The sequence below is a fragment of the Erinaceus europaeus genome, chromosome 2, assembly GCF_950295315.1.
Source record: "Erinaceus europaeus chromosome 2, mEriEur2.1, whole genome shotgun sequence".
Taxonomy (NCBI): Eukaryota; Metazoa; Chordata; class Mammalia; order Eulipotyphla; family Erinaceidae; genus Erinaceus; species Erinaceus europaeus.
In genome coordinates, this window is record NC_080163.1 from 36,005,438 (window position 1) to 36,031,870 (window position 26,433).

At 37.9% G+C, this 26,433-nt stretch overlaps 1 protein-coding gene across 5 annotated transcripts in view; it reads right to left on the reverse strand.

Annotated features, from left to right (window-relative positions):
- Positions 1–26,433, reverse strand: part of AFF4 (ALF transcription elongation factor 4) — a 102,623-nt gene that overhangs the window by 19,819 nt on the left and 56,371 nt on the right. For all 5 annotated transcript variants that reach the window (XM_060178022.1, XM_060178017.1, XM_007519917.3 and 2 more), the window contains 8 exons: positions 24,668–24,704; positions 22,162–22,207; positions 18,800–18,854; positions 18,291–18,328; positions 17,732–17,894; positions 15,530–16,447; positions 5,836–5,924; positions 4,048–4,288 (listed from right to left, as the gene is read on the reverse strand). In XM_060178022.1, the coding sequence (XP_060034005.1) occupies positions 4,048–4,288; positions 5,836–5,924; positions 15,530–16,447; positions 17,732–17,894; positions 18,291–18,328; positions 18,800–18,854; positions 22,162–22,207; positions 24,668–24,704 (1,587 nt within the window). The remainder of the gene's footprint in view (positions 1–4,047; positions 4,289–5,835; positions 5,925–15,529; positions 16,448–17,731; positions 17,895–18,290; positions 18,329–18,799; positions 18,855–22,161; positions 22,208–24,667; positions 24,705–26,433) is intronic.

Sequence of the window (26,433 nt, forward strand, 5' to 3'; positions counted from 1 at the left end):
TTCCATTCCTCTCTCCGTTTCTCTCTGTCCTATCAAACAATAATGACATCAGTAATAACTACAACAATAAAACAACAAGGGCAAAAAAAGGGAATAAATATCAAAAAATTTAAAAAAGATTAAAAATATATATTTTTTTGAATTTTAGAATGCAAACTTTTTCTCTTATTTTTACTTTTTTTTTTGGTGGAATCAGGGTACATGATTTCACCACTCTCAGCCTACTTTTTTAAGAGATATATATGCAGAAGTATGGTCAGACAGACACACCACAGTACTGAAGCTTACTCCACTGACATAGAAACTCCCATGTGGTGTCAACACTTGAACCTGGTCACCTGTATGGCAATGAGAGCATTTACAGATGAACTCTCTCTCTGGACTCAAGAGTATACACTTTGTTTTTACAGAATGGGTCCAGTCTATATAACCAAAATTATTCATTCTAAAATTAAAGGCATTTCCAGGTTCTGGCCTGGCACTTGTTAAAACATAGTAAAGTAGAAAAGATACAAATATAATAACAGATTGGTGGTAATTTTTGGAGCAATATTTACTGGTTAATTAAAATAGAAGTAACAATATGGAACACTTTTTTTTTTTTTTGCCCTTGTTATTGTCATTGTTGGCATTGATGATGCTGTTGTTGGATAGGACAGAGAGAAATCAAGAGAGGAAGGGAAAAATAGAGGGTGAGAGAAAGACAGACACCTGCAGACCTGCTTCACCACTTGTGAAATGAACCCCCTGCAGGTGGAGAGCCCGGGGCTCAAACTGGGATCCTTCAACCTGTCCTTGCGTTTTGCACCATGTGCGCTTAACCTGCTGTGCTACCGTACCGCCTGACCCTCAATATGGAACATTTCTATATGTGTAGTACTTATCACACAGTAAATTAAGAACATAGTACAGCCATTCATCCTTCAAAAACCTTAAGAAATATGCACTACTGTTAGAATAGAAAACAGTCTAAAGGTGGTTGAGTAACTTGCTTAAATCTAAGCATCTTTTAAGTAACATTCCTGGAACCTGAGTTTGAAATCCACATCTGTGAGATTTCAAAAGCCTATTCATTTTCTTAAGCTTTATTCTGTGTCTTACCAATAAAGTTCTTTATGTAAGGGCTACATAACCCTGCCTGTCTTCCCAACTGCTTGCTTCCTCATCTAGTCGAATGAATATACTTTAAAATGAAAAAGAAAATCACAAATGAGTATAATAAAACCCAACAGTATATAATTTTACTACTTATGTTTAAAATATGTTTTAAAAGAACCATATAATGTTGTTATTATTGTTGTAATAAGAGCTTTTCAGTTCTAATGATTATGACTTACTTCAAATAATGAAAATAAAAGTCTTGGAATCTAAGAAACTATAAAACTCTTTATGTGGGGCCAGGTGGTGGCACACCTGGTTGAGTGCATGTGTTACAAAGTGCGCAAGGGCCCAGGTTCAAGCAACCAGTCTCCACCTGCAGGAGGAAAGCTTCACAAGTGGTGAAGCAGGGCTACAGGTGTCTCTCTGTCTTTGTCTCTATATCTCCTCTTTCCTCTCAAATTCTGGCTGTCTCTATCCAATAAATAAATAAAGATAATAAAAAATTAAAGAAAACTATGTCAGTGTTTATTATTATCTTCTTGAATACTACACTGCAATGTAGTATTAGCACTATAGTTTTGTTTTATATGGCTTGACAGATTTATAAGTGTTTAAATTTAGATTTAATAAAGGAAAGCTAATGTTTCTAAAAAAATGTTCCCAGATATTTCAACATACTTATATGCTATTAAAAATGTTATGTTGCAGCCAGGGAAGTGGCACAGTGTAATAAAGTGTTGGATTCTCAAGTGTGAGGTCCCGAGTTTTGATTCCCAGCATCTCATGTGCCAGAGTGATGTTCTAGTTTTCCCCTCCTCCTCCCCCTCCTTTCTCCTCCTCTCATTAGTAAATATTTCCTTTATGTATATTGGTTTATCTTTGTAAATGACCTTATAGGCATATTTTTATGTGGTATTAGTGAATGAACTCAGGGCTTTACATGTACAAGTTATCACTGAACCACCCCCATTTTATTTTTTATTCAATATTCTTAGGAAAAGAGAGTGAATGAGGAACAAAGAGAGGAGAGGAACACAAAGAGACAACCAAAGCACTGTTCCACCATTCCTAGCATTCTCTCTCTTTTTTTTTATCTTTAGTTATTTATTGGATAGAGACAGCCAGAAATCTAGAGGGAAGGGAAAGGGAGAAAGGGAGACAGAGAAACTTATAGCACTGCTTCACCACTCACAAAGTATTCCCCTTGTAGGTGGGGAGCAGGGGGACCTGAACCTGGGCTCTTGTGCACTATAATGTATGGTACGCTACCAGCCAGTCCCCATCCATATCATTCTCTTGGTAGTGTCCATGGTACTCATATCAAGGATTGAAACTAGGATCTCACATAAGACATGCTCTTTAGCTGCTAGGCCATCTCCTGGGCCCGTATCTTTTGGAACTCAGTTATATATTTTCCTTCAATAATTCCATATATAATAGCCTAAATTGGAAAATGGCAAAACCAGTACAGCATTATTGACTGTTGAGTGCAGTGAGATCTTGTAATCAAAGTAGTCAGGAAGTAGTCTGTATTTTATCAGTAACTTGAGTACCAAATGAGTACCTATAACTAAGCAAATATTTCCTGACTGTCTAGGAGATACTATTAGGTAAAACACCAAATAGACACAAATTTCTGCTTTTAAGAAGTTGACAAACCAATAAGGAAGAGATAATGACTTTCACTTATGAAACAACAGAAGCCAAACAAACAGTGGAGCTCACTTAATGAGAGCATTAAAAAAACATCAGATGAAGTTTCAGAAATAAGCACAGATGTCATAAATTCTATGGTTAATGAATGGGAAAATGAAGAACCAGTTAATAGGTAGATGACAAGTGGGACTGTGAAGGAGTCCAACTGGACAGTCAGATTCTAAAGTTATTTTTAATTAAAACTCTCTTAACTACTACAGAAGGGTATCCAGCTGGAGAAAATGCTTTTTTTTTTGGTATATATCAATTTCAAGAGATTTCACAATTAAAATGATCTCAACTTAAAATACTTAATTATAACATATAACAAGTATAACTAATTGCATTTAACAGCCTAATTTTCTAACTCTGAAATCACAAATAATAGTCCAGTGAATTATAGTCCTAAATATGTAGTTAGTTTCTAAATTTTTTCAAGGAGTTTGTTCCAGATTAGAGCAATTGAGAAAGCTATATAAAGGGGCAAGGTGGTGGCGCACCTGGTTGAGTGCCTATGTTACAATGCTTAAGGACCTAGGTTCAAGCCCCCGGCCCCACCTCAGGGGGAGAGCTACACAAGTGAAGCAGGTATTCAGATGTCTCTCTATCTCTCTTCCTCTCCATCTCCTCCTTTCTCTCGATTTCTAACTACTTCTATCCAATAAATAAGAGAATAAAAAAATAAAAAGAGAAAGCTATATAAATAACCTGGTAAGCAAACTGAGGGTAGGAATCTATTAAATAGCCTCAAAAAGCTCTTCTGATCCAATTCCTCAAGTACAAGCATCAAGAATATTCCCCTAGATTATAAATATACTCTAGAAATAATTCAACTTCCAGCTCAGACAAAACATTTTTTTTTACTGAATCAAAACCAAATGTCATTTTATGTACTATAACTGGTTTATAAAATCTAATTCTGCAATATCCAAAGTCAATTTCAAACTATAGGCAAGAATCCAATTATAGCAACTGGAGTTATTTCAAATTAGAGTACAACCAACTTTTTTTTTTCTCCAATTACAGATTTCTATATTAGTCAATAAGCAAGTGGTCAGCTGGTTTACTAATTTTATAGTTTAAGATGACTACTTGTTTATTATCAAGATTATAGCATTTTGAAAATAAGAATGATAAGCCGAAATATGTAGTGAGATGTTTACAAACTTCTCAAAGTACAGTGTTATTTTAGGGAGGTCACATGGTGATTAGACTGATTTTTCAAAAGGCTCAAATCCCCTCATACCTTACCTTGACCTCCTTAGAGCTACTGGAAGTCTTCCCTTCAGTTTTCTTCTGCTTTGATGTAGAGGAACTGCTTTTGCTGCTGTTACTATTCTCCTTGTTGTTGTTATTACTTGACTTTAAGGAAGACGACTGACTAATAGTCCTCTTCCGAGAGCCATGCTCTGTTTTTGAATCTTTTGAAGGAACAGGCCCAGCAGGAGAAGGCAACAAATCCTTTTCTTTTGCAGCACTTTGCTTAGATGACCTGCCAAACCAAACAAACACCCCTCATTTCTCTACACAATCATATAGGGGTGATGGATTTTTTTCCTTTCTCTTTGTCTACTTTCACAGAAAAAGTTTTTTCTCAATCTGATTAGTAAACATATGCTTTCTACAAAACAAAATTGTAAGTTTCATGAGCTGAGCTATTGTCTGGAAAACCTTATGACTGTACTTCTAGCACGTTCTAAACCCTGGCCTGCCACACAAGGACTATCAATATTGATTGAATAAATGAAGAAATAGACAAATAGTGAATAAAGGCGTTAATGCTAGTAAGTTAGTAATTAGTCTCTGCCATTTATCCAGATAAGCTTGTCATTTACCCAGAAAGTAAATCTTTAATTCTTTTCCTCTAGATTCTCTTTTCTAGAAAAGAGAAAATGTACTCGAATTCTAAATGCTTTCCATCCCTACTAGATAAAAGGAATAGCTTTCAGTATTTGACATACGTATATGTATGTTTGTGTGTGTGTTTGTGTATATATATATATACATATATATATATATATATTTTTTTTTTTTTGCCTCTAGAGTTATCGCTGGGGCTCGGTGCCAGCACTATGAATCCACTGGTCCTGAAGGTTAATTTTTCCCATTTTGTTGCCCTTGTTGATATGTTTGTATATTAATTACAACTCTCCCTTCCTCTCCCTCTCTCCTTCCCTCCCTCCCTCTCTCCCCCTTCTCTCTTATTACCACCAGGGTATCACTGGAGCTTGGTACCCACTAATCCACCACTACCAATGGCCAATTTTCCTTTTCCCCTCCCTCCCTCCCTCCCTCCCTCCCTCCCTCCCTCCCTCCCTCCCTCCCTTCCTTCTTCTCTTTCTCTTCTCTTTATTTGTAGGATATAAAGAATTTGAGAGTGGAGGGGGAGATAGAGATACCTGCAGAACTGCTTCATTACTGACGAAGCCTTCCCCTTGCAGGTAGGGAGTATGGCACTCGAACCAAGATCCCCAAACATGGTTATGTGTACATTTAACCACATGCACCTCTCCCCCTGACCCTCCCCCTTTTTATAAATGAAGAAGAGACTTTGTTTACTTATTTATTCCCTTTTGTTACCCTTGTTGTTTTATTGTTGTCAGCGTTGTTGGATAGGACAGAGAGAAATGGAGAGAGGAGGGGAAGACAGAGAGGGGGAGAGAAAGAGAGACACCTGCAGACCTGCTTCACTGCTTATGAAGCAACTCCCCTGCAAGTGGGGAGTTGGGGGCTTGAACAGGGATTCTTACTCCAGTCCTTGCACTTTGCATCATGTGCGTTTAACCTGCTGCGCTACCACCCGACTCACAACACCCCCCCCTTTAAACCAAAGTACTGCTCAGCTCTGGCTTTTGGTGGGGATGCTGGGAATTGACCCTGTGACCTCTGGGGCCTCAGGCATGAAAGTCTATTCACATAATCAGCATACTCTCTCAGCCCATTAACTATGGCTTTCTATGTGCACTGGGTATTCTCATGGCCAACAGTAAATGATATACATATATCACCACCACATATACAACATGCTGGGGGACATACTCTCTGCTGCTGGATGTCTTATGGCCTGCTGAATTCTTCTCCTCTGTTTTGGGTTTCTTGCTTTCACTGGCTCGGTTATCATCTTCATTCTAGATGAAAAACAGAAAACAGCAAGACCAGGTTTGAGTTTTTATTCCTCTAACTTCAGTTCCCAGCACTAGTCACCCCCAAAGAGCTTCCTGGGATAAATTTCAGAAAGAAGAAAAACAATGTCCAAAAGTTTTAAGGTTGGGAGAAATTCTCTTAGATACAGAGCTCAACCGTTGAAACACATTTCCTAGCCTCTTTTTTTTTAACATTTCTTTTTATATATATATTTATTTTCCCTTTTGTTGCCCTTATTGTTTTATTGTTGTAGTTATTACTGTTGTTCTTGATGTCATCGTTGTTGGGTAAGACAGAGAGAAATGGAGAGAGGAGGGGAAGACAGAGGGGGGAGAGAAAGACAGACACCTGCAGACCTGTTTCACTGCCTATGAAGCGACTCCCCTGCAGGTGGGGAGCCGGGGGCTTGAACCATGATCCTTACTCCTGTCCTTGCGCTTTGCGCCATGTGCGCTTAACCCCCTGCACCACTGCCTGACTCCCTTCCTAGCCTCTTTGGTGGCACCTTTTTAGTTTAATATTTTGAGGGTAAGGATGGGAAATATTCATGAAGCTACAACTAAAATAACTGCCATAATATATACTTTTAGAAACATTTATTATTGGATAGAAACAGAGAAAAATTCAGAAGACGGGGAGACAGAGAAGGAAAGAGACAGAGAAACCTGCAGCCCTGCTTCACCACTCTTGAAGCTTTCCCCCTGCAGGTGGGGACCATATTATACACTCTTTAAAGGTATACAACTCAATGTCCGTTAGTATATTAAAAGTTATAGCACCATCACCACACTCAATTTTAGAATAGTTTCATCATCCTCCAAGGATACCCTGTATACATAAGCAATAATCATTGACCAATCCATTCACCCCCAGACCCTGGTAATGTTATGTTAAATCTTTAGGGATTTGTTATTCTAGGTGTTTTATGTAATAGAATCATAAAATATGTATGGCCTTTATGTCTGACCCCCTTCACCTAGCATTACTGTTTTAAAATTTTATTTATTTTGGATAGAGACAGAGAGAAACTGAGAGGGAAGGGGCAGACAGAGAGGGAAAGAGACAGAGAGATACCTGTAGTCCTGTTTCATTGCTTGCGAAATTTCACCCCTGCAGGAGGTGGGGGCTGGGGGCTCAAACCCAGGTCCTTGTGCATGGTAATATATGCATTTAACCATGTGTGCCACTGGCTGGGCCCTAGAATAACTTTTTTTTTTTTTTAATGTTTCCTTTTTTTTTTTTAATTCCCTTTTGTTGCCCTTGTTGTTTTTTTTATTGTTGTAGTTATTATTGTTGTTGTCGTTGTTGGATAGGACAGAGAGAAATGGAAAGAGGAGGGGAAGACTGAGAGGAGGAGACCTGCTTCACCGCCTGTGAAGCGACTCCCCTGCAGGTGGGGAGCCGGGGTTTGAACCGGGATCCTTAATGCCAGTCCTTGTGCTTTGCACCACCTGCGCTTAACCCGCTGTGCTACAGCCCAACTCCCCCTAGAATAACTTTTAAGGTATATTCATGTTATAGCAAATTAGTATTTCATTTATTTCCCTCCCTTAAATCAAGAGAACTGCTCAGCTGTGGTTCATGGGGGTGAAAGGGACTGAACCTTGGACTTTGCAGTCTCCAGGCAGGAGAGTCTCTACATAACCATTACACTATCTCCCAGACCTTCAGCACTTTGTTCATGACCAGATATATTCCATTAGAGAGATACAGCACATCTTGTTTTTCTATTCATCAATTTAGAGCTATTTGGGATCACTTTTACTGTTTGAGTAATTAATATATAATAATAATAATAATAATGCTATGAATATTCTAGTATAAGTTTTTTTATTATTAGTGATTTACAAAATTACAAAATAATAGGGATACAATTCCACACTGTTCCTACCACCAAAATCCCCATTCCCTCTTTTGGAAACTGTAGTGGTCTCCCAAGGTCACAGATATGGGGTAACTATTATTTCTATAACTGTCTTTTTAAAAATAAATAATCTTTTTATTTTAAAATTTTTACTTATTTATTATTGGATAGAGACAGAAACTGAGAGGGAAGGGGTAAGATAGAGAGGGAGAGAAGCAGCCCTGCTTCAGCACTCATGAAGCTTTCTCCTTGTAGGTGGGGACCAGGGGCTTGAACTTGGGTCCATGACCACTGACTGCAGTGTGTGTGCTTAGCCAGGTGCACCACCACCCGGGCCCTACTATCTGTCTATCTATACATATTTTTGCCCATTTTTGCTATGGTCCTGCATTCTCTTTCTTTTTAAGTTACCTCTCCACCTATTACTACTTTAGAATGTCTTTCCTTTTTATCTCTTCTCTCACTGGGTCCTGATGGAATTGGGTTTCAGAGCCCTCTAGTCATCTTACCTTAATGCTTCTCCCCTTCTAGGAGTATGGGTCAAGTGTAAGTTTTTGTGTGACATATATTTCCATTTTTCTTGGGTATACAGACCTGATGGATTATGGGTTAAACTGCCTTGTAAGTTTCCTTTACTGGGACTTCATGCATGCATGACTTCAGCACTCCTGATGGACTATTTTTTTCCTTTGTTTGTTCTCAGATGATGTGTATAAGACAGGGACAGAGTGACAGAGAAGAGAGAAACTGCTCCTGAAAATCGGTCCATGTACAGTGCTACAATGTGATGGCTGGGGACTCAAACCAAGGTCCTCATACATGGTAGTAGAAACTCTACTGGATAGCTGGGGCCCTAATTGGGGAACCCTGAGATTCCCAAACAGATCTGATGGGCCTAGAACTCGAATAAATCCCTCTCTCCATTGTTAACCGGTCATTTCTATCAGGAACAACAAAACAGACCCCTTTGTGGGCCCCCAAAGGATCTTGCTCTCAACTTGGATCAACAATGGTAGAGAATGTTCCATCCTCCAAAGGGAGGATGGACAATATACTCTACGCTACACCTGAGGAAGATGGGTCAATACTGAGGCAGCAGGGAGTGTTCCTACTCATGACCACAGAATGTGAGCTCATATCTACAGGGATGCAGAGGTCACACAGGCTTCTAAGCTAATTATGGGCCCCAGATGACATCAAATCAATGGGGTTTACAGTCAACAATATTTATACACCTTTCCCATATTTGGGAGCTACTCTCTTCCCTGATCCAGCTTTCTGGTCCTTTTCCCAGCCATGACATCATCTCCCCAGACAATAATTAGGATCTATCTGCATATCAGATTTCAGGTTCAGGCAAAAAAAAAGAAAAGAAAAAAAAAAAACTAGTATAGCCACAGGCCCTTTAAAATATAACTAAAATATGCCTACTGGCTATCTACAAAATGGTGGACCCCTCCAACACTTCATCTGCACTATTCCAGCCTTTAGGTCCATGACTGTTCAACAATTTGTTTGGCTTTGTATGTTAACTCTTCTCAGCCACCAGGTTTCAGATGTTAGCAGGATGCGACCAGACTTCTCTGGACAGAAAACCCCACCAATGTGCCTTGGAGCTCCACTTCCCCAGAGCCCTTCCCCAATAAAGAGAAAGACAGGCTGGGAGTATGGATCGACCTGTCAATGCCCAGGTTCAGTGGGGAAGCTATTACAGAAGCCAGACGTTGAACCTTCTGCAACCCACAATGGCCTTGGGTCCATACTCCCAGAGGGTTAAAGAATACGAAAGCTATGAGGAGAGGGGAGGGGATACGAAGGTCTGGTGGTGGGAATTGTGCGAACTTGTACCCCTCTTTTCCTATGGTTTTGTCAATGTTTCCTTTTTATAAATAAAAAATTAATAAGAAAAGAAACTCTACTGAATGAGTCATCTCCTGACCCTTGTGTTTATTATTTATTTATTTATTATTTTGTTTTATTTCTTACCAGGGCACCACTCATCTCTAGCTTTTAGTGGTACTGGGGATTGAATCTAAAATCTCAGAGCTAAATGTCTTTAACTTTTTTTTTTTACCAGCTCAGGCTTATGGTGGTGTGGGGGATTGAACCTGGGGCTTTGGAGTCTCAGGCATGAGAATCTTTTTGAATAACCATTATGCTATTTACTACCTGTCCTTAACTTTTTAAAGAACTGACAAGCTGTGTTTCAAGTGGTAATATTTTACATTTCTACCAGTACTATATTAAAATTTCTCTACCAAAAAAAAAAACACTTTAAAATATTTCTCTACATACAAACCAACATTGTTATGTCTGTTTTTTAATTTATTTATTTTTTAAAATATTTTATTTATTTACTAATGAGAAAGATAGGAGAGGGAGAGAGAGAGACAGAGAAAGAACCAGATATCACTCTGGTACATGTGCTGACGGGAACTGAACTCAGGACCTCATGCTTGAGAGTTCAGTGCTTTACCAACTGCACCATCATCTGGACCACTTAATTTATTTATTTACTATAGTCAAGTATAATGATTTTTGGAACATCTTTGTTTAAAATTTTATTTATTTATTTATTTATTTATTTATTTATTTATTTATATACTTAATAAGACAGACATTGAATAATACTCCAGCATGAGGTGCTAGACCTCAAACTAGGGGCAATGGATGCACTCAACCTACTAAGTCCTCCTGTTACTGAGATTTTGCTGAAATAAAAGCTACTCATACCTCATCTATATGTTTGTAGGTAAATCTATGTTTTTACATTTCCTGTCCTTATCAGAGCAGAAGTTACAAAGAAACAAACAAAAACATCAACTTCCCAAAGAAATGACAAGATATATGAACAAATGAGAAAAAGGAAACTACATTCTTCATGACCCTTGGCTGGGTCTCCTCTCAGTAGCACTCATTTTCAGAAGTTACTCCAATAGTTAATTCTACCAAATTCAAAAATTCTTGTTTCCTGACTTATATGTATATTTTTAATTTTTAAAAATATATATTCATTTATTTATTTTCCCTTTAGTTGCCTTTGTTGTTTTATTGTTGTAATTGTTATTGTTGTTCTTACTGATGTCATTGTTGTTGGATAGGACAGAGAGAAATGGAGAGAGCAGGGGAAGACAAAGGGGGGAGAGAAAGACACCTGCAGACCTGCTTCATTGCCTGTGAAGCGACCCCCACCCCTGCAGGTAGGGAACTGGGGACTCGAACTGGGATCCTTATACCGGACCTTGTGCTCTGCACCACATGCACTTAACCGGCTGCGCTACTGCCCAACTCCTGACTTATATTTTTTTAAAGGTAAAGAATGAAAGAGACCACAGCACTGAAGCTTCCTTCAATGCAGTGGGACCTGGGCACACATATGGCAACTATCAAACTGAGCTGTTTCCCTGGCCCTACTTTCTATATAATATTTTAAATGCTTGGTTGGGGGGGGATCTTATAAGGAAGAACATAGAATCAATTTTTTTTTTTGCATAAAAAGATTTTTTTCAGGAAATTGAATTTGTACTTCATTTCTTTTTATGGCTGAATATAGGTATGTTCCCTATTACTGAGTTATATCCCCAGACCAAAAAGATATATTTTTTTTACTTATAAGAACCGCCTTCTTTCTCTAAAGAGCAGAATCTATCACATACAAGCTCTTACTTCCTATGATTCTATTATGAGTTGAATCTATGACCAAGTCTATCAATGTGAGACTGAGTCTTAGGGACCAGCAGCTTCAAATGACTTGTTAGTCACATAAAGTGTCCTTACATTAGTTTCCAATAATGGAAACTTATTAACACTAAAAATAGGTTTTAGTTTTTTAGAATTCAAGTTTTTTTTAAATGTCATTTTTTTAGTTTATTTTTTAATTTTTTTATTGTTGTAGTTGTTATTACTGATGTCATTGTTGTTGGATAGGACAGAGAGAAATGGAGAGAGGAGGGGAAGACAGAGAGGGGGAGAGAAAGACACCTGCAGACCTGCTTCACCACTTGTGAAGCGACTCTCCTGCAATTGGGGAGCCGGGGGCTCAAACCAGGATCTTTATGCCAGTCCTTGTGCTTTGTGCCACGTGTGCCTAACGCACTGCACTACCGCCCGATTCCCTAAAATGTCAAAATTTTTTAAAGAATTTATTTATTTATTCATGGGAAAGATAGGAGGAGAGAAAGAACCAGATATCACTCTGGAACATGTGCTACTGAGGATCGAACTCAGGACCTCATGGTTGAGAATCCAGTGCTTTATCTATCCATTGCGCCACCTCCCAGACCACTAAAATATCAACTTTTAAAGATACAATAACTTAAGTGTCATTTTAATATGTACATCATTAATATATCATTTTTACATAGTACCATGACTTTAAGAGAGAAGAACCCTTTGGATCACTTCAATTATTATTATCATTATTATTTATTTATTTTGTCAGACCATTGTTCAGCTCTGGCTTAAGATATGGATGCCTGAACCTAGGGCTTCAGTGTGTCAGGCAAGAAATCATTATGCTCTCTACCCCCACCCCTATCTGACCACTTGTCAAAGGGCATTTAGATTGTTTCCATACTTAAGACTACTGTAAGCAGTGCAGCTGTGAATACTGGGGTACATATATCCTCTCAAATCATTGTTGCCATGTCCATGTCCACTGGATATATGCCTAGTAGTGGTGGTAACACACATATATGGCATAAAGATGATTTAAGTAAATGAACAGGGAAAAAACCACAAATGATAACTAAACTGCCTCTTGAAATTTGTTAAAAATATGATGGTTACAGGATAGAGATGAGGCACAGAACTGTGGTAAAAGGTGTGTGACAATCAGGTGTGGGTGTGAATATTATTCCTCTAAAATGCTATTTTTTATTAGCATTCTTTTTTTTTTCTTAAGATGTTATTTATTTATTTATGAGAAAGATAGGAGGAAAAAGAACCATACATCACTCTGGCACATGTGCTGCTGGGAGTCGAACTCAGGACCTCATGCTTGAGAGTCCAAAGCTTTATCACTGTACAACCTCCCAGACCACACGCTAAAATAATATTTTATAAAATACTCTTAAACTAATGAAAAAAAATTTTTTTAAGAAAATGCTATACTCTTCTTTTTCTCCAGTTGGAGATGCTTTCCGTCCCCTTGCTTCCCTTTATTTTCTGTTCACCAGGGTTACTGCTGGAGCTCAATATCTGCACAATGGTTCCACCATTCCCTATGGTCATTTCCCCCCTTTATCTTTCTTTTCTGATACAGACAGAAGTAGGGAGGGAGGGTGGGAGCTGCATCATGCACCACCACTCATGAAGCTTCCCCTTGCACGTGGGACTACCGACTTGAACGTGGGTCATTGCACATGGTAACATTCGTGCTCTACCGGGTTACATTACTACCTGGCCCCATCTGAGAGTCTCAAGGTCAGCTAGGATTATAATAGTCTGGTTCTAAGACACCTGGTATCTGTTTATCTATTCAGACTGTATTTTATAAAATAATGTTTACATGCTTATCAAGGAAATTATAGTATTCTTCTATACAAATTATTAAATTTTACTCTCTACTAGAAATTCCTTACTACAGTTAAAAAGATGAAGCTTTTCTTCCCAATGTCTCCATCTACATATCCACACTATTCAGTTCTTCATTATGTCTATTATCCTCAAATTACACATTGCTGAAAGTTTTCACATTTTCTGGGTCCAAAAAACCTGATCTTAAATATATTACCAAGTTTTATCTCTAAATTCAAGTCATCTTTCAAATAGTTATGGGTAAGAAGTGGCTATGTACCAGCAGATGTGATTAATTTAGAACTTAGAGATAAGGGTATTCAAAAAGGGGAAAAGAGGACTGGCTCGATGGCTGGAGCACAGGACTAGTGTGTAGGGGCTCTAAGCTCCATTCCTGGCGGCATGGCATATGCTGGATTGTGCTTTGCCTTCCTCTTCTTCCCATGCCCCTCCCCACACTATGGAGGGGGGGAACTGCAGCATATACATACACAGTGAATTGGTGAGTGATATTCCCAAGGACATGTCAAAAGTGGTGAGATAATTATGTTTACCTGAAATTATAAGTTTAAAGTCTGAAGAGCAGGGGGCAGTGGGAGGTGGGGTACCCAGCTACATTTTGTATCACTATGTGCAAGGACTCAGGTTTGAGCTTCTACAGGTGAAGCTTCACAAAAGGTGAAGTATCGGAAGTCAGGCGGTAGCGCAGCGGGTTAAGCGCAGGTGGTGCAAAACGCAAGGACCAGCATAAGAATCCTGGTTCGAGCCCCTGGCTCCCCACCTGCAGGGGAGTCGCTTCACAGGCGGTGAAGCAGGTCTGTAGGTGTCTATCTTTCTCTCCCCCTCTGTCTTCCCCTCCTCTCTCCATTTCTCTCTGTCCTATCCAACGACGATGACATCAATAACGACAACAATAATGACTACAACCACAATAAAAACCAACAAGGGCAACAAAAGAAAAATAAATAAATATGAAAAAAAAACTTTAAAAAAAGGTGAAGTATGTATGCAGGTGATACTCTTTCTCCCTCTGTTCTCTTTCCCTATCAATTTCTCTCTTCTATCTAATGGCGAAGGGGAAGGGAGGGAAGGGAAGGGAAGTCAGGCTAGGCTGGCTGGGAGCTATGGATTTGTAGTACAGGCAATGAGTCCCAGTGATAACCTTAGTGGCAAAAAAAGAAGAAAAAGACATATTTTTTTGGCAGTAAGGACAGGGGTGTTCTAGTCTTTAAAGTGTAGTTGGTTCTTAATTATTTGAAGCAGAGTATATATGTTCTCTTTATAAAATTATTTTTATTTATTTTTAAATATTTATTCCCTTTTGTTGGCCTTTTTTAAAAAAAATATTTATTTATTCCCTTTTGTTGCCCTTGTTATAGTTATTATTGTTGTTATTGATGTCATTGTTGTTGGATAGGACAGAGAGAAATCGAGAGAGGAGGGGAAGACAGAGAGGGGAAAGAGAAATACAGACACCTGCAGACCTGCTTCACCGCCTGTGAAGTGACTCCCTGCAGGTGGGGGGCCGGGGGCTTGAACCAGGATCCTTACGCCTGTCCTTGCGCTTTGTACCACGTGCGCTTAACCTGCTGCGCTACCACTTGACTCCCTTGTTGCCCTTGTTTTATTGTTATTGTTGTTACTGATATCATCACTGTTGGATAGGACAGAGAGAAATGGAGAGAGGAGGGGAAGACAGAGAGGGGGAGAGAAAGATAGACACCTGCAGACCTGCTTCACCACTTGTGAAGCGACTCCCCTGCAGGTGGGGAGCTGGGGGCTCGAACTGGGATCCTTGCTCTGGTCCTCGTGCTTTGCACCACTGTCTCCCATAAAACTATTTTTAAAGAGAAAGGGTTTTTTGAAAATTTGAATTTTGAGGAAATACTGTTTTATAAGACTGTTACTCCTGTGACAACTAATAACATTTAGTATAGAAGAGTAGTCTCTGCATAACTCTCACCTCTATATTGGCCAGCACACTCTCTCAATGGAAGTGCTGGTTCACTTCTTATTTGACTAGAAACCATTCTGCTTTACAAACAGAGATAAGCAAAGGAATGCAAGACTGTTCTGCTGATAGTCTAGATTAGGCCCTGGGCATACCCCCCCATTATATCAATAGTTCAATTAATTGTTCTTTGGCTTACTGAGTGATTCACAGCATTTTAGATTCTACTGTTTTAAAAACAGAAAGGTTTTACAAACCTTATGTTTCCGCTTGCCTTTACTGAAAACTTTTTCTGAAGCTTGTTTCTGAGTCTCTCTGGTGTGCTTTTCTGGCACATTTTTCTTTTCCCCCTTGGGTGGCTCTGTTTCTTTGTAAGGCTTTCCTGGTATTCTAGTCAAGAGATTCAGGTCAATCTTCACAATAAGTGGATACCTGTCATCAGGCTCACTGAGGGGTGAAAGAAGTTCCTTCTCTTCCATAGGAGAGAACATTCGCTGCCGAAAAAAGCTATCTTCTTCCTCCACTGAGGAGGGTTTAACAGGAGTCCTGTTACTTTCAGGGTACTTAGGAGTTTGTGAAGAAGGAGGAAGGCTCTCGCTTTCATCAGAATCTGAGGATGAGGTATCTGTTTCTATGATTTCCCTTGATTTCTGGGAAGATTTACTCGTTGATTTGTATTTCTTTTTCTCTGCTGAAGGGCGTGGGGAAGATTTGGGCTCCTTTTTAATATTGGGTTTCCTTGAGCCTTTGGTAGCTGCTTTGTGTCTGCTGGAGGGCATGCTGGCAGCCATGTCTACAGGGGTTTCACTTTCTATCTTCAGGCCTCCCCGGGGCTCTTCAGTAGCTGCCTTGTCAGCCTTTTTGGGTTGTTTTTTGCCTACTGTTCTCCTCTGTGTTGTGCTGTCACTCTGTGCAGGAGACTTTTGCCTCCCACGTCCACTTTCTGATCCTTTTTGGACAGTTTTGGAGTCTCGTCCAGGAGTAGCAGAACTTGTTTCCTTAGTTCCACCTGTTTCAGTGTAGCTATTACCAGTGCCCTGTTCTCTGCCTTCCTTTTTATAACCTTGAGATGATGGGATATTACTGTCAACGGATGAAGCTGGTGATACTTTATGAGGGTTCACTTTATTCAACCAATTATCAAGTTGCCACTTATTTGTTGGTGGTGGTTCAGGCTGTAAAACAGAAATACATACACTGTTTTTCAATATTAAAGCTTTTATCTACCTTTACAATCTCAAGGGAAAGGGAAAAATAGAATACTTAATGCCACAAAGACATCAGCATTTCATAGTTCTGAATGAATTAAGGGAATGAATATGAATTACTGGTTCTAATCACTTGAATGAGAAAATAAGTTTAATGTTATATATGTGTTCCTGGGATGAATTTTACAAAAGTAAAATTAACAATAACAAAAAATTAATAATAACTGAGCAGTGTGGTGAATAAGAAGGGATTGAAAAAATAGCTGATATAGAGAGTACACTCCTTTGCCAGGTGTGCCACCCAGCTTCAAGCATGGCCCTCATCATACTGAAGGAAGCTTTGGTGCTACGTTTTTTTTCCCCCTTTTTCCCTCTATATCTGTCTCATTTTTTTTCTACCTAGTGAAGTCCCAGGGTTGACCAAAACACAAATGCTGTAAGCACCGAGTTTTCTTTTTTTGTTTTTTTAATATTTATTATTTTCCCTTTTGTTGCCCTTGTTTTTTTTATTGTTGCTGTAGTTATTGTTGTTGTTGTTATTGATGTCATTGTTGTTGGATAGGACAGAGAGAAATGGAGAGAGATGGGGAAGACAGAGAGGGGGAGAGAAAGACACCTGCAGACCTGCTTCACCACCTGTGAAGCAGCTCCTCTGCAGATGGGGAGCTGGGGGCTTGAACTGGGGTCCTTACGCTGGTCATTTCACTTTGTGCCATGTGTGCTTAACCCACTGTGCTATGGCCCGACTCCCACCAACTGAGTTTTCTAACCACACAGTATCAATCCACAGTAAAATGACACTACACAAGAATTTTTATATTCACAGTAATTACATAACATGAATTACCATGATGAAATTAAAAAATATAGTCCAAACTAAATAGATGTAACATTTTAGCAACCTGAAACATGACTTAAAGTATGTTCCTAATCTAGATCAGAGGTTTATTCAAATAACAAGGTAACTAAAATGTTTGTTTCCTTCAAGACACACAGTTCAAGTTCTTTTTGGCAAAATATATAAGCTCCTTTCCTTCACCTTCCATGCTTGAATTAGGCTCCCTACCCCCACCAGAGCACTATACACATCTGGCTATTGGTAGTACCAGGGATTGAACCTGGACTTTATGCATGCAAATCCAGTGCAATACTACTGTGCTTGTTCTCCCCACACCTTGAATTGGGTCTTAACTGGCCATGAATAGGTGCCTTGAAGGGGCTCACAAAAGGTAAATCCTGCCTTCCTCTCACCTCAGGAGATGCACTCTGGGATGGCTCATTTGCCTCGCTGTCACTGGAACTACTTTCACTCTCAGAATCAGATCCAGAACTGCTTTCAGATCCACTGTGGCTGCTAGAATCATCCCTGGAGTTATCTGCTCCTTCACTATTATGGTGTGAAGGTTCAGAGTTACTAAAAGAGATGAAGTATATACATGATCAAAAGATTATACAGTAACAAAAAAAGAACTTCCAACCTAATAACCAACTTTATTTTAGGATCTTAGTATTTGTTGTTATAATTCTATGCATCTAGAACTTCATTAAACAAGAAATAAATCCTTTACATTTCTAATGTGTTGCTTAACAATTCCTTTCAAAAACAAGTTTGTTAAGGTTTAACTAACAAAATAAAAATTCACTCATTTTAGGTGTAGAATTTAATGCACTTTAATTTACAAAATGTATAACCATGAGTAAAATTGATAATATATATTTGATAAGCAAATTATTGTATCACAAATTATTGTATCACTCCAGTGATGGACCCAACCCCTCCAGATAAAACAGGAAATAAATTGGTGCCTACCTCCCTGGTGTACTCCTTGGCATTGTCTTATCACAATCCTAAAATTTAAACATGAGAAAAACATTTGTTATTATATAAAAATTCTCTTTCAGTGTAATGTGAACAGTAATTGTTGAAATCTTAATTGAAAAGCTGACTTCTCTAATGTATGTATCAATATTTATCTAACACTTGTGATAGACCTAAAGAATAACTGGATTTGCCTATAAAATAACTGAGTTATCAGGATTAAAATGAAATGCCTTAATAATTCTTACCAATAATCTCATGGTTCATGAGTATGATCTGATCCATGACAAATGTCAAGGAAAAGCCAATTTTTTTAAAATAAGAAAAATGGAACTTTAAAGACAGAACAGTTAACTATATGTAACAATCCAGTACTGGAAAATAGGAACTTATTTTAAATAACTGGATCATGAGTGTTCTACTGAATTATAACCTTATATAAAATACAATGAAAACAAAGACTATATGAGGCCAGCAAAATCATGTAGTGGTAGACACACCTGTTCCCCATCACTGTCTTCACTGCTGCTTAGTTTTAAGTCATCTTTTAACATACTAGAGGGAAAAGGCAGAAAGGATTATTATTTTTGGAACAGTTTATTATGGCATACCAGAGTATTAAAGTATCTATCAATAATTCCAAAAACAATCACTGTGGTAGCCAAGTACTGAATTGAAAACAAAGAACCAGTAAATCATACAGTCTGGTTTGGTTCACATCAAGAGTAAAAATTGATAAAGGAGGAACTTCACAATTGCACAAATGCTAGCTTTTCCACAAGTAAAACGTTAAATTCTCTATTTAAACAAAAGCCAATTTCTATAAAGTATTATACTCATTTTGGTTATCTCTTTTTCTCTAATTGTATATATATGAACTAATTCGTTATTTTAACAAATTACCATAATTGTTCCCAATAGTTCACTAGACATAAAACTCCTAAAACAGAGGAAGATAGAATGAAGGCAACAGCAATTCTCTTATTTTGTCCTCAGTGTTTCATGAAGAGAGATTTATACAAATGTTGGCAACTATGCAATTTGTGAAAATCCTACTTCATAAATATCTCCTCATGAAAGAAAATACCTTCATAAAAGTAACAATGTTAGATAAGAACCTGAGTTATACAATATCAGTACTAAATTATGTTTTAAAACAAACTCCAAGTCCCAAATCTTCCTTGATCAAAAATAAAAACAATTAAAAAATACAAGCACTATAAGCAAACAGTTCCTGGAATTAATTAACTGTTGCAAATTAAGAATAAAAATTTAAATTTTCCTTAATGCCGTAAGAAAAACTAAAGCAACAAACCACAAGATACCTCTTTGTACTTTTTTGCAGGAGTGAAAATATTAATAGAAGGCTTAGGGAGAATTGCAGCTAGAAAAAAGTTTAATTGCTCATTACCTTTCTCCTTAAAATTTCACGACAAATCTCCAATTAGAAGGAAATCTTTCAGTCCAATAACTACTTGTATTGTTCCCTCAAAGCTTAACCAGGTTCTATATTTGACCCCAGATTTCAGAGTATTACATAACAGATCACCTAGAAACAAAGTAACCAGATGATTACAGAATTATGAAAAGTGCCCTTAAGGCTGGCCTAATCAAGTGGAACAATAAAAATATTTCCTTTCAGGTCAGGACTCAGTGCATCTATATGACTGACTTTTTGTAAGGAAATGTACTTACCCTGAATTCTCTTAGACCTTATAATTTCATAATGACAGTTTAATGAACCTGCTTACACATGTAAATATGCTAGAACCTTTACTAGACTGCTCAAGGTCCAACACGACTGTCCCCTCAGCAGCCAAGGTGATGTCCATATATGTAGTAGACTCACATCAGTTTTTTGCATAGAGATAAACAAGACAACTAGGAATACAACTTGAACTCTTTAATAATGAAGGTAAACTTCCTGCATTCATGTTTTCTATAACAGTCCAACCCTAAACTCAGCTAAAGTAGCTATAAAGTTACCTGAATAGATTACCTTTGTTTTAATTACTAAGTTGTGTTCTTGGAAACTCAGGTGTTTGTTTAAATGGCATTTGTTATCATTCAAAACACAACTGTACTACATTTTGACATATATTCCTTGTTCTATTTAATAGACTGGGGGTGGAGTGGGACTTGGGCAGATAGTTCATCCAGTAGGGCACTGTACTGCTAAGCATGCTGTTCAAGTTCTAGTCCTGACACACACGGTAAGCACTGGGGGGATTACAGTGTTGTGGTGTTTCTTTTGCTCTGAGTGAAAAAGCAGCCTGAGAGCAGAGAAGTTAAGCAACAGGATACAACTGTCACTAAGATTTTAAAATTAATAAAAGCAGAAAAATCTCCAAGATAATACAAACTAGGAGTATGTATTGACCTGCCAATGCTCATGTCCAGCAGAGAATCAATTATCAATTCTGTACCACAAAGAGAACTGTGGTCCATACTTCCAGAGGGATAAACAATAGAGAAGTTTCTTTTCTTTCTTTTTTTTAATTATTATCTTTATTTATTGGATAGAGACAGCCAGAAATCTAGAGGGAAGAGGGAGATAGAGGGAGACAGAGAGACACCTGCAGCACTGCTTCACCACTTGTGAAGCTTTTCCCTTGCAGACTGGGGACCTGAACCTGGGTCCTTGTGCATTGTAATGTGGATGCTCAACCAGGTGCGCCACCATCCAGCCCCCAATAGAGAAGTTTCTTTATATTTATGTATATATATGTGTGTGTATATATGTGTGTGTGTGTGTGTATGTATATATCATTTTTATTGATAAAAAGGTAACACTGACAAGAACTACAGGATAAGAGTAGTATAACTCCACACATTTCCCACCACCAGAACTCTGTATCCCCTCCCCTGTTAGCTTTCCTATTATATATCCCTCTGGGAGTATGGACCCAGGGTCATTATGGGATGCAGAAGGTGGAAGGTCTGGCTTCTGTAATTGCTTCCCCACTGAACATGGGCACTGGCAGGTTGATCCATACTCCCAGCCTGCCTCTCTCTTTCCCTAGTGGGTCAAGGCTCTGGGGAATTGGGGCTCCAGGACACCCCAATAGAGAAATTTCTAATGGAGGGGCTAGGATACAGAACTTTGGTGATGGGAACTGTATTATACCCCTATTGTCTTACAATCTTATAAATCAATATTAAATCACTAATAAAAAGCTAAAAATTAAGGGACCAGCTGGTGGTACACCTGGTTGAGTACACATATTACAATGTGCTAGGATCTAGATTTTAGCCCCCCAGTCTCCACCTGCAGGGGGAATGCTTTGCAAATGGTGAAGCAGTGTTGCAGGTATCTGTCTCTCTCCCTATAACCCCCTTCCCTCTTGATTTTTGGCTGTCTCTAACCAATAAATAAAGATAATAAAAATATTTTAATTAAAATTAAAACAGAAAATATAATACAAACTATGTTGCTTTAATATTTAGCATTTAGAGGTTAGCAGCTTACTAAGACAATCTCATCTTTATGTCTTCTTTATCAAAAAGAAAGAACACATACACAACACCTATGAGAGATGAGAAACACTGGTGATCTCAGAGCAAGAAGGGCAGGCAAACTAAGCTAAATTCAGACCCATTTTGTGAAAAAAGTTTCACTAAACAGTTGCACCATGTCTGCAGCTCCTTTCATGCCATACTAGCAGAACTAAATAGCTAAGATACAGACCATCAGACCCTAAAAATGGAAAATATTCTATTATTTCCATAAAAGTTAGCCTATGTCTGGCCTTAAAAGAAATATATATCCGTTGTTATTCTAAATATTTAGACACTAAAAATAAACTTTTAACAAAACAAAATAAAAACCCCAAACATCAAACTTAATAAGCAATAAACTTACGATTTAGACTGGTGCCCATTTGAAGTTTTAGAAGGATTATATCTTTCTAGAACAACAAAAAAAAAATGTAGAAATCATCAAGTAAGTGTACTATTTAGACAATATACCCTCAAGAGAATAAGTACTGAAATATAATTCTTCATCCATCAAATTAGCAATAATTTAAGATCTAATAATATGAGATACTAGAGGCAACAGATACATACACATGCTGCTAGCAGAATTAGAAACTCATAAAAAACATTTTGGAAGGCAATATGATAATACTGAAATATAAAAGCAGATGTCCAAAACCTAGTAATTGTAGCAAATACAGTTTATGTTATAAGTATCTTCAGAAGAACACATACACGAATGCTCATTATGTTGTAGCTTATAATAGCAAAAGCTAGAAACAAAGATTCACCTATAGGAACTGGATAAATTATGGTACTTTCACAACATAACAAAATTTAACCTATGTTGTAAACTAAAACTGTATCATGTTAAAATTTGAAATAGTGTCATAACTTATAAATTAAAACAACCATTTTAAAAAGAATTAACTAGAGTTTTATATTGCTATAGAAACAGTTTGAAAAGAAAGTAAATGAAAAACCCAGGTAATGCAGAGTAGATATAGCTTATGATCCCAACTGTCAATGGTTTGAAGAAAGAAAGGCAGAAGACAAGATGTTCTTAGAAGACAATCTTCAGAGAAAAAAACATGAACTTCCTGGCCTATAGTTATTTTTTAATACATCAACAATGTCTGGTCCTTTTTTCCTATAACTACAGCTTTAAGGTATAACTAAAATAATGAATATATAATGAGTGGGCTGAGAAGTGGTATACCTGGTTGAGTGTACACATAACCATGCACAAGGACCCAGATTCAAGCCTCTACTCCCCACCTACAAAAAGCAAACTTCACAAGTGGTGAAGCAGGTCTGTGGATGTCTCTATCTCCCTTTCCCCTCTCAATCTCTCTTTGTCCTACCTAATGAAAAAAAGAAAAAGAAAAATGGCTGTAGGAGCAGTGGATTCATAATGTAGGCACCAGGCCTCAGCAATAATGCTGGTGGCAATTAAAAATAATGATAATAATAAATTGTTAATAATAAAACATGCCATTATAGCTTGTCTCTCTATTTTCAGATCACTAAAGGCAGGTTAAAGATTAAAAAGATCAACATTTTGGAGATTGGGAGATAGCTGCCGGGTAGATTGCACACTTTATCTTACTGTGTATGAGGCCCTAGGTTTGAACCCCTGTGTCATAAGGGAGCACCAGGGAAAGCACTGAAGGGTGGAGTGGTTCTATGACTTTTCTCCCTTATGTCTGTTTCTCTCTCATGTCTCCAAAATAAAGAACAAAGATAAAAAAAAAAAATCCTTCTGAGAAACCATCCAGCACTAGTACTGCTCAAAGCTCTGGACTCATTTTCCAATGTCACGTCTAAAAGAATTCCCCCTCCCCCTAAAAGAATTCCACATTTTTCTCTCTCCAAATAGCTTATAGTCAATGAGGATCTACCTTACTTATACAGTCTATTTTTAGCAAAAGAACATTACTTCTGTCACAGAGCTATATGCTGAAGCCCTGGTATTTGCAATAGTTCCTAATCTTTTATTTTTTGCCTCCAGGGTTACTGCTGGGCTCAGTGCCTGCACCATGAATCCACTGCTCCTGGAGGCCATATTTTCCCCCTTTTGTTGCCCTTGTTGTTGTAGCCTTGTTGTGGTTATTAATGTTGTTGTGGTTCGTTGTTGGATAGGACAGAGAGAAATCGAGAGAGGAGGGGAAGACAAAGAGGGGGAAAGAAAGACAGACACCTGCGAACTTGCTTCACCGCCTGTGAAGTGACTCCCCTGCAGGTGGGGAGCCGGGGGGCTCGAACCGGGATCCTTACACCACTGGTCCTTGTGCTTTGCGCCACGTGTGCTTAACCCGATGTGCGCTACTGCCCGACCCCCAATGGTTCCTAATCTTACCACTATCTACGCCCAAAGCCACCATCTCTGGGCACCTCACTTAAAATTCCATGAAGTTAATTTCCTGTCAAGTTTTCCTGAGGCACCAAAAGAAAAAAAGTGAAGAAAGGCTGTGCACCAGATAGCAGGTTTCCTTTCCATACCAAAAGCCCAGGAAAAATACAGTTATAAGAAGAGACAAGCCATGGTGAGCTACTACAATTGTTTTTTCCCAGGAGTCATAGCACCATGGAACCAAGTATCTTTATGAAGGAAATAGAAGAATGGCTCTTGGGTTTAGGAAGTACTAATCAAATTGAATTTATGAATTTTAAACTATTAGTTCAAATACAAAAACAGCTAATTTTATCTCTAATGATCTATAATTTTTTTCAGTTTAAGCATACTAAGATCAGTCTTTGCCCCAGTTCTTATTATTATCATAGTAATTGTTTTAAGACAAATAAAAGAATCATTAAAGCAATATGACCATCAGAAATGAATGCTCAAAAAAAAGTTTAATTTGAAAATTGAAAGGAAAAGGAATACTCACTTTGTTCTCCAGGGCCAAAATTAGACTGCTGAGACTCCTAAAGAAAAAGGGATATAAAATCACATAATGACATTAAGAGAAAAAGATTCATTAGTGAAAAATACTTCAAATTAAACTATTCAATTCCATCTAATCCAATGGAAGACCTATTGAATTCTTAAGTGTGCATAAGAGAAAGAATGCCAAAAGAATTTAATAATACTCTCTGCTCAATCTCAGCAATAATTTAGTCAATAATGAACTTTCCAGAGCTTAGTACAAAAAGTATCAAGCTACCTAATGGTCTGTCTTCATTCATTTATTTCAGCAGCATAAATGGTACCCATATCTTAATTTAGAACTCTGAAAAAACAAATGATGTCAATTTTAGAGTCTTGGTCTTAAGAAAAACTTGAACTAGAAAAAAAAGTATAAGCTGGGGAGATAGCATAACGGTTTTACAAAGACATTCATGCCTCTAAGATGACAAAGATCTTAGTACTGCAAGTTAGAGCTGAGCAGTGCTCTGGTTAAAAATAGTAATGATAGGGAGTCGGCCTGTAGCGCAGTGGGTTAAGCGCAGGTGGCGCAAAGCACAAGGACCGGCATAAGGATCCCGGTTCGAACCCCGGCTCCCCACCTGCAGGGGAGTCGCTTCACAGGCGGTGAAGCAGGTCTGCAGGTGTCTATCTTTCTCTCCTCCTCTCTGTCTTTCCCTCCTCTCTCCATTTCTCTCTGTCCTATCCAACAACGACAACAACAATAATAACTACAACAATAAAACAACAAGGGCAGCAAAAGGGAATAAATAAATAAAATAAATATTAAAAAAAACTTAAAAAAATAGTAATGATAAAAACGAAATAAATAAAAATAATGAAAAACTAAAGGGAAAATAATAATTCTAAAAACTATGTACTAAGGGGAGTATAACTGTATAATCTATTTAGTCTGAAAATCATTACATCAAATTGATAAAACCAGGGGGCCAGGCAATACTGCATTTGGTTAAGAGCACCCATTACAATGCTCAAGGAGCTAAGTTCAAGCCCTTAGTCCCCACTTGCAGTGGGAAACTTCACAAGGGGTGAAGTAGGGCTGCATGTGTCTCTCTGTCTCTTTCCCTCTCCATCTACCACTCTCTTCTCAATTTCTGTCTCTAATAAATATTTATTTTAAAAAAGATTTTAAAAATAAAATAAATTGACAAAACCAAAACAACCCTACATTGTTGTTTCCATGTCATTTTACTATTCCCTTCTTTTTTTTTTATAAGACTTCCAGTTTCTTATAAGACATTAGTACCTTGAGCAAGAGATAGCTATATGTTTTTCTGTAAGTCTTATATTAGCACACTGCTTAGCACCAGCAAAAACAAAGTTAATGTTAGTAAAAGAAACATGACTTTTCCAAACTCAGCTTTTAAGTTTACAGTGCTGATTTTTATGGGTACCAACTGCATTTTTTAAGGTTATTTTGTGGTACAGGATGTGGTATTAAAAACTATACAACCATCCCTAATGGAAGCCTACTTAAATAAGTATAATATTTCTTAAATATAGAAGCATTTGTGAAAGAAAAATCCAAGCAGCAAGAAAGGTAACATATAGTTTGGCTGTTAAAAAAACATGAGCCTAGGTCTAGGAGACAGCTCACCCAGTAAAATGCACACCTTTGCATGGGCAAGGCCCTGGGTTTGAGCCTTGACACCAAATAGGAACATAACAGCACTAGGAGAAGCTCCATGGATGAGTAGAGATGTTAGGATGTCTCTCTCTTTCTCTGTC